At 34.3% G+C, this 9253-nt stretch overlaps 1 protein-coding gene across 3 annotated transcripts; it reads left to right on the forward strand.

Moving 5' to 3' along the window:
* LOC107625782 (ERBB-3 BINDING PROTEIN 1) lies at positions 2092-8902 on the forward strand. 3 transcript variants are annotated; one of them, XM_016328492.2, is made up of 10 exons: positions 2092-2339; positions 2525-2654; positions 2814-2898; positions 3056-3205; positions 3305-3458; positions 7483-7698; positions 7778-7914; positions 8017-8108; positions 8194-8373; positions 8707-8902. In XM_016328492.2, exons 2-10 carry the CDS (start codon positions 2564-2566, stop codon positions 8772-8774), a joined length of 1173 nt encoding a protein of 390 aa, XP_016183978.1. In that variant the 5' UTR covers positions 2092-2339; positions 2525-2563; the 3' UTR covers positions 8775-8902. The 3 variants fall into 3 exon arrangements, with proteins under 3 accessions (XP_016183978.1, XP_016183979.1, XP_016183980.1); XM_016328493.2 differs by having other exon boundaries at positions 2097-2339; positions 2446-2654; XM_016328494.2 differs by lacking the exons at positions 2092-2339; positions 2525-2654 and having other exon boundaries at positions 3023-3205.

Genomic DNA, 9253 nt, shown 5'->3' on the forward strand with positions numbered 1-9253 from the left:
AGAAAAAATATTTTTTTATTAAGGGGTCTCATTGCTTTTGAAATAATTATATAATTTTTTTCTATAAAGATATAAAAAGATTATAATTTATAATAAGAAAAGGTATAAACAATAGTTATGTTGGCATACCACAAAATACCCCTACTGCTTCAAGTTTTACAATTTTCTTCAAGCTTTTTAATTGTTTTCAAACAAGAAATTAAGTGCGACTGTGGAATAACAATATCTTTTGGCATTAAAATGCACAATAACTTTTTGTTTTAGTTTTTCTTTTAATATACACCTAAAATAATCTCTAAAAAAATCTAAATCGGATGCTTTAATTCTTAATATATTTTTATTCTTTATAAATTTTGGAAATGGAAAATATATTAGTTTATATTTGGACAATTTACTTAAATAAATAGAATAGAGAAAACGTTTACCTAAATGTGCAAAACTGGTTCTTCTTACCTGCATGTGCAAAAAGCCATTTCTATGTAATCCGTGGCAACCCACCACGGTTTCAAAAGGTGCATAAACCGTGGCAGGTCCCAGCAGATTATGGACAAAAGATATAGAGTGTAAACCGTGGTAGGTTACTAAGGAGAGATGGCGTGCATAAACCGTGGAGAGTCACCACGGTTTATGAAGAAACTTGTTTGCACATAAAACCTTGTGGGTCACCACGGTTTATGTGTGGTAAATAATGGCCAGAAAACCTTGTTAATTTTATGTCCAATAGAAAATGAATTTATTAGCACAATAAATTTATGAGCAGAATCTTAAATTATGTCTTATCAACAACAGCTTTTTATAATAGAAAGAGTACAATAGAAAAAAAAATCAGATAATACTAAGAAAATGATTTTTATAATGCTTAAAAAATTGATGTCTATTTACTAAAAAATAAAAAATTAATATTTAATTTAAAATGATGAAATTTAATAAATTTAAAATATTTAAAATTTGTTATGTAAAATAAATTAGAAAAAAATTAGACTCCAATAATAAACACCATGAAATTTTTGGATTTTTTTCTATTATAAAATAAAAAAATATTTTTAAAAATAAATTACACTAACATTAATGTTTGGAATCTGTGTTTTTATTTTTTATTTTGAGTTTTTATGAAGTTTTCAAAATCTTAGGCGAACTTATAAAAACTACTCAAAAGTTCGTTTAAGCTTAAGGTGACCTCTCTCATTATATTCATCTTTATTTTTTCATTTATAAAATAAAGATTCATTACACTATAACATATTAACGAGTACAATAAAATAATTACTTGTTAATATTGGTATATTAATATTCATTAACATGCTTATTGATTAAATCTTTTATATAGATTTAATAAATTCACATATAAGTATATATTGATACATTAGTATCAATAGAAATAGATGATTTTTTTTCTTTATAAAATGTACTATATAGTGTGTATTTATTAGGCTGCCTTTGTTCTCAACAACAAAATAGGATAAGACACTGAAAACAGAGACACAAAATTTTGTGTTCTTGTAATTCTGCTTGGTGATAAACTAGAACAAATTATGAAAATCTAATTTATTCTCATTTTTTTTATTAAAAAAATTTGAGATGAAAAATATAATAATAAAAAATATAATTATAAAAAATTAACAAGAATAATAAAAAAATAAAAAATAAGTTGTGTCTCTTGGACATAAAATTAACAAAGTTTTCTGGCCATTATTTACCACACATAAACCGTGGTGACCCACAAGGTTTTATGTGCAAATAAGTTTCTTCATAAACCGTGGTGACTCTCCACGGTTTATGCAGGCCATCTCTCCTTAATAAACCGTGGTGACCTACCACGGTTTACACTCTATATCTTTTGGCCATAATCCATTGGAACCTACCACGGTTTATGCACATGCAGGTAACAAGAACCAGTTTTATACATTTGGGTAAACATTTTCTCTATTCTATTTATTTAAGTAACTTGCCCTGTATTTTTATATGAGGAGCTTAATATTATTTCCGTATACTTTTGGCAAGTTATATCAAGGTTACAGCCCCACTATAAAAGGAGCATCCAATTTATTAATTTATGTGTTTCGACTTTCGAGTCTCGACCTTTCAAAGCCATAAGCAGACGAAAAAAGTGAACAAAACCCTAACACTCCACAATGACAGCAACCATCGTATCCTATGCTGTGTTGTGCCTCTGTATATATAACCCAAAGCAAACCCTAATTGCTTGCACCGCTCACACACACGCACATTCTCAAGCCACCTCACTACACACTTTCTTTCTATTCGAACCTTCCCCTCTTAAAACCCTCTTCCATTTCTTCACCGATTCATCAGTCAAAAACCCTTTTCGGTGGTAACTGGTGAGTGACACTACAACCATTTTCAGCTTCACATTTTCTTCGTATTTCTCTTCCCTTATTTTGTCTCTCTCTCTTTTGTTTTTTTTCTTTTCTTTTAATTCTTAAGGCCTGTTTGGATGGCCCATTTGGATAAAGTTTCGTCTTTTTAGCCTGTGTAATTCATTTGGGGTTTTTCGATTTTTCAGAAGCTGCTCAAAGGGGTTTAATCAGGTGAAGCTATAACCATGTCGGAGGATGAGAGGGAAGAGAAGGAGTTGGATCTTACAACTCCTGAAGTGGTCACTAAGTATAAGAGTGCAGCTGAGATTGTTAACAGTATGTTCTCTCTCTCTATCAGTTATGGTTAAAGTTCTCTGTTTTTTCTTGATTTAATTATATATTTCATTGCTGATAAAAAATGGTTGATTGTTTTGGGTATAACATAATATTTATTTTATTTTAAAATTTCTATTTTTTTTGTATGTGTGTGTGCAGAGGCTTTGCAGTTAGTTGTTTCAGAATGTAAACCAAAGTCTAAGATTGTAGACATTTGTGAAAAAGGGGATAGCTACATTAGAGAGTAAGTTTTTTGTTTTAATGTTTTTTATGCCTTTTAGTGTCTGATTTATGTATACAATTGGTTTTGGTATTTTGTTTATATATACATGTAATGTAATTTCTTTGTTTGTTTGTTGTTGTTTTAGCTTATGGGGTGTGCTCTGTTTTTTCTAATGAAGGCAAACCGGTAACATGTACAAGAATGTGAAGAGGAAGATTGAGAGGGGAGTTGCTTTCCCAACTTGCATTTCTGTTAACAACACTGTGTGTCATTTTTCTCCACTAGCCACTGATGAAACTGTGTTGGAAGAAGGTGATATTTTGAAAATGTAAGACTTTGTTGAAGCTTGCTTTTAATGTAAAAAGATGGGCACTACTTTCTTGTTGTGAACGCGGTTATTGATTGTTCTTTTTTTGGTTGGTTGCAGTGATATGGCTTGCCATATAGATGGATTTATTGCTGCCGTGGCGCACACTCATGTTCTGCAGCAAGGTCCGGTTACCGGACGGGTGGCTGATGTAATTGCAGCTGCAAACACTGCTGCTGAAGTGGCCTTGAGACTTGTAAGGCCGGGAAGGAAGGTAATTATATGTAAGGAACATTTTTATATTTCTGATTTTGTTTCTATATGGGATTTGAGATATGAGATGAGATGATAATGGTTTTTGTTACCTTTTTATGCTTATACTTTGTGAATTGTGATGATTCTATTATATAGTTGATCTGGTTGGTTTGGTTAAAGATAACATGGTTGGAGTTCTCTCCGTGGTGAATTTGGTATTTGTCTTTTTTTATTGTTTTTAACTTGTGTTTTGTGATCTCGTTCCATTTGAACTGATTTCACCCATCTGTTCGTTTGTCAAATTGCGTTTAGTTGCTTATAATCTATGCATAGTTTTTGATTGCGGATGGCGGCTCATTGCGTGAGCCAAAAATCTGCCATAAAATTATGGCGGATGACGTTGCGGAAAATGGCGGATTACCTAAAAAATACTTATATATGTACAAAATAACATGCAGAAAAATTACAAATATAATAAACTATAAAATCTAAACTATATAAGCAATTTTCTAGTCATAAGGCATCCAATTAATATAGCAAATATAGTAGCAAATTTAACAATAAACATAATATCAAGTTCAAGTCATAACTCAGAAGTCATAAGGAGGCCATAAAACATAAGGGGTAGGAGCATTAGAACCAGGGGCTTGTCTGGAAGTAGACATAGTGAACTGAACGGGAAAAAAAATTGGAAGAAAGAGGTTTATGACACTGATAAGGTTTAAACAGAATGTACGAACCAGAGAGAGGCTGATTAGGGGTTAGCAGCGGCAGCAAGGAGCGACTGTGGTGATGACTGGCGACGATGAGCGGCAGTGATGGGTGGCACAGAGCGGCTGCATACAGGTGCGCAGAGAGCAGCGGTACAGAGAACAGGGAGGGAGAGTGTTTTGACGTGAAGATGAGGCAGTTTTTGGACTTTGGAGGAGGGAGTTTTTGAATAGAAGAAGCTGATTAGGGTTAGTGGTATCAGTTATCACTTAGGGTTTCCTAGTTTCCTCAGATTTTTTCTCAAAAATAAAAAAAATCAGCAATTTCTGCCATTTTCATGGCGTCCTGCCATGGCACCACTGCAATTGCAGCCGCAATTTCGCCCACCGCGATAATCACGTCGCGGAGACCTTTGTATGGCGGCAAGGCCAAAATCGCCACGAAATGGCGGCGCCATGGCATTATGGCGTGGCGGACTTTGGCCTTGCCGCCATAAGGAGGTTGCTGTGACGTGGTTTTCACAGCGGGCAAAAAGGCGGTCGCAATTGCGGTGACGCCATGCGGAAATATTGGGTTTTTACGGATTTTTTTAAAAAAGATATCTGAGGGTAATTGGGTAAATTAGGAAACCCTAAGTGATACCAATAACCCTAATTATTCAAAAACTCCTCTTTGTTCTCTGCGTCTCTTCTCCGCGTGAAAACTCCTCTCCCTGTTCTCTGTGCATCTCGTCACTGCCGCCTGCCGCTGGTCGACGCCGTCCTCATCATCGCAGTCGTTCCATGCTGCCATTGCGAACCACTGTTCCTGTTTCTCTGGTTCGTAGTTTCTTGCATATATATATTTTTTTCCGTTCAGTTCACTATCGCTCTCTCTTCCCTGAACCCTGCTAAACCTCTCTTCCTCCAAATTTTTTCTGTTTAGTTCACTATGTCTACTTCCAGACAAGCCCCTGATTCTAATGAGACAATGGCTTTGGTCTTTCTTTTAAGTTTTTAGTTTTTATGTTCTATGTCTTATGTTTATTTGTTCATTTTGCTGCATTAATTGGATGTCTTATGATTAGAAAAATGATTATATAGATTAGATTTTATAGTTTATTATATTTGCAATTTTTAGGTAATCCGCCATTTCCCACAACGCCATCCGTCATAATTTTATGGCGGATCGCCATCAAAAACTATGGCCCTGCCTTGAGAAGTATTCAATCCCCTAGTGGATTTTGATCTCTAAATGATGAAAACTGCCCTTAGCTATGGATAAATTCCAATGAAGCTTTATTGTTGTCATAGTTACACTGATAGAGATCATTTATGGCCTTTTTTGCAACTCCAAATGTTTTTTCTTGTCCTATTATTTCTGTTTCTCATGATGTTTACTTTGCTGTTAACTCAAGCTTATTCCTCCTCACCTTATTCTTTCTTTTTTCCCATGTTGTATACAGTGTTTTGGTTTCGCTTCACTGCAAAGATCTATTTATTTCGTTCTGATATTGACCAAAATTTATCTTCCTGGATTTGTTTCATGTTCGTTATCAGTGTCCACTTCCTTTGTGGTTAACTTTTTATGCTTTTGATTATATATTAGCTGTGATTTGATTTCTCTGTATGATGAAGATGATTTAGGCTATGGATGAATTCCGATGAAGCCTATTATAGTCATAGTTACACTGATAGAGAGTCATTTATCCGAAGGTTTCTTTTTCCTGAACCCATCTTCAACTAGTTCAATTTCTTCAGTGCCTAACTTTCTCAATAACATTATGATCATATGGTTGCCAAGTGTATTAAGTGCTACCCTATTCACTTAATCACTTTGCTTTGAGCCTTATAGTTATTTCTAATGGAACAAGTGTATTCGCATTAATTATCAAATTACATTATTTGCTGCAATTTATTTTACGTCCTCCATGTTGCCTGGCTTGTTAATGTGAATGTTTTTGGGAAGAAACAGTTCCTTGTGATTACAAACTCTTTACCCTAATGATGAACACTTACTAAAAGCCATGGACAATTGTCCAAGTGAAGCTTATATGTCATAGTTACTCTGATGGGGCATTTCCTGCCGAATGCAGTCTAGAATTTACATATCTAACTTGTTGGTTTCTTACACTAGTTTCAATACAATTTTCCCCTAGATTATCACAGGCTCACACTGTAAGTACTGCATTCTTTTTTGCTGAAATAATAGTTTCTTTGTGCTGATGTTGTCAGCTTACTTGTCTATTGGAGCTAACATCATGCAATATTAAATCAATGCCTGTAATTTTGTGTTGATCATCTCTGGTAAAGGCAACTTTGCCGAGGATATCAATTTTGTATTGATTTCCTCCTTTCCCTGTTTGCCTAAACTAAAATTTTGCTGAACACAATAGTTTCTTGGTTGTACTGATTTTGTAGTCAGTGCACTCATCTATTGAAGCTAACATTTTGCAATATTTAAATCAATGCCTGTGTGTGTGTGTGTGTTTGCTATATGTAGTAATGGCAACCTTGCCGAGGATATTGATTTTGTATCGGTATCCTCCTTTCCCTGTTGCCTAAACTAGAAATTAGCTGAATAATAGTCTCTCTGTGCTGATTTTGTTGTCAGCTTACTTGTCTATTGGAGCTAACATCATGCAATATTAAATCAATGCCTGTAATTTTGTGTTGATCATCTCTGGTAAAGGCAACTTTGCCGAGGATATCAATTTTGTATTGATTTCCTCCTTTCCCTGTTTGCCTAAACTAAAATTTTGCTGAACACAATAGTTTCTTGGTTGTACTGATTTTGTAGTCAGTGCACTCATCTATTGAAGCTAACATTTTGCAATATTTAAATCAATGCCTGTATCTGTGTGTTTGCTATATGTAGTAATGGCAACCTTGCCGAGGATATTGATTTTGTATCGGTTTCCTCCTTTCCCTGTTGCCTAAACTAGAAATTAGCTGAAAATAATTTTCTCTGTTGTGCTTATTTTATAATTGCACTGGTCTATTGCAGCTAACATAGTACAATATCCAAATCAATGTGTTACATTCTTTTGTAGAGGGGTGGAAAAGTTATCATTTTTTTAAAGTAAAATAGCTTTACATATGGAAATTGGAACATCATCTAATGGATGATTGCCTAGGTGATGTGCATATTGGAAATGGCAGGAAAATTCTTTTAATGGTGTGGTGATTTCATATATTTTTTATTTCTTTGTTTATGCCATAACTATTCAAATTATTGTCTGTCAATCAGTAACCTGAAAACTAGATTTACAATCTCTTGTTTGAACAAAAATTATATTTTAACAAGTGGTGGTGTAAATTCTAACAAATTTCGTTAAATTTTTCCCATGACAGAACAAGGATGTAACTGATGCAATTCAAAAGGTTGCTGCCGCCTATGATTGCAAAATTGTTGAGGGTGTTCTTAGTCACCAAATGAAGCAATTCGTGATTGACGGAAACAAGGTTGTGTTGAGTGTATCTAATCCGGATACTAGGGTTGATGATGCTGAGTTCGAGGAAAATGAAGTTTATGCTATTGATATAGTTGCAAGCACCGGAGAAGGCAAGGTAGGTTTTCTTATTAGTTAATCTACCTGTATGATGCTGCTTATTTTCAGCGACGAACTAAAGTTTTGGTTACTTGCAGCCTAAGCTTTTGGATGAGAAGCAGACAACTATCTATAAGAGGGCTGTTGACAAGAGCTATCACTTGAAGATGAAAGCATCGAGGTTCATTTTCAGCGAAATTAGCCAAAATTTTCCAATCATGCCATTTTCTGCTAGGTAATTCGACAACCTAGGTTTTGTTAATGATACTACTTTAATTCGAGGGTTTGAATATCGATTCTCTTTGTTCCACTTAAAATGTCAGTTCTTCTTTACCAGGGCTTTGGAAGAGAAGAGAGCTCGGTTAGGTTTAGTTGAATGTGTGAATCATGAACTCTTGCAGCCTTATCCTGTTCTTCATGAAAAGCCTGGTAATTTACTATGTTTAGCCATGATATTATTAGATCCTGTGGTTATAATTCTTTTAGCACTGATTGGATCCGGTGGTTTCCCCAGGTGATTATGTTGCGCACATCAAATTCACGGTGTTGTTGATGCCAAACGGATCAGACCGCATCACATCTCATGCGCTCCAAGAATTGCAGCCGACCAAAACGATCGACGATCCTGAAATTAAGGCCTGGCTAGCATTGGCCACAAAGACAAAGAAGAAGGGTGGTGGAAAGAAGAAGAAAGGTAGGCTGGAAAAACTGAATAAAAAAAACACAACAAATCTAAGGGTGTGTTTAGTTTGGAATTTCAATTTCATTGTTTTCTACTTTCAGAATTTTGTAAAGAAAGAAGCAAGAACGGTAAAAATGATAAAATTTGTTCTGTTTCCACCATCTGGTTTCTCTTTTTCTTTCCTTCACGATTCTGAAAACAGAATGAGAATGTAAATCAAACACACCCGAAGGCTCTCTTTCATAAATCATATTCAAATCCTTCACATCCATGTTAACTTGGATATGTGGTTGTCATCATCCATGTGGTCAAATGGTGGCTTAAGAAATGCTTTCTTGTGTGTAGGTAAGAAGGGTGCTGAAGCTGAGCCCATGGAAGAGGAGGCAACAAATGGTGCCACACCCCAAGAATGAGATCTGCTCCTCAAAAAAGGAAAAAGAAATATTGTTTTGATTTCTCATTTGATGTCTAAAAATTTTCTACCGTGTTGTATGACATGTGCTTGAATGAGAATTTAGTAGTGTTCGATGTTCAGGATAAAGTTTAGTTGGAATTTCCTCTGCTCGTTTCATTAGCACATTCTTTGAACAAGAAAAGTGGTTAATTTTAAATCGGTTGTCTGGCAAATGGGTTAATTGGCATTGGACTAGAAATTCATTTAATGAAGACTCTAAAAAAAATTGAGTATTAAAGTAATAAACTAATAAAAGATATTTGCAAAATTCATAATTTATTGAACATTAAAAGACTTCCATAAACCCAATTTTTACATTATTGAATTTTTATTTATCTATTTTATCTTTTGTATTCCTAAATTTAAGTTATTTAGTTCTTTTTACCAATTTAATTCTGTAGATCACTTTATTCATAATTTTATTTATATATAAAATTG

Source organism: Arachis ipaensis, chromosome B02 (assembly GCF_000816755.2).
Source record: "Arachis ipaensis cultivar K30076 chromosome B02, Araip1.1, whole genome shotgun sequence".
NCBI lineage: Eukaryota > Viridiplantae > Streptophyta > Magnoliopsida > Fabales > Fabaceae > Arachis > Arachis ipaensis.

What these genes read in the sequence shown, in the direction of transcription:
- LOC107625782 (XM_016328492.2), top strand. Translation starts at nt 2,564, where the DNA reads ATGTCGGAGGATGAGAGGGAAGAGAAGGAGTTGGATCTTACAACTCCT. An exon ending in GAAGGTGATATTTTGAAAAT is followed by an intron (nt 3,206 to 3,304) that starts GTAAGACTTTGT and finishes GGTTGGTTGCAG; the next exon opens with TGATATGGCTTGCCATATAG. An exon ending in ATCATGCCATTTTCTGCTAG is followed by an intron (nt 7,915 to 8,016) that starts GTAATTCGACAA and finishes CTTCTTTACCAG; the next exon opens with GGCTTTGGAAGAGAAGAGAG.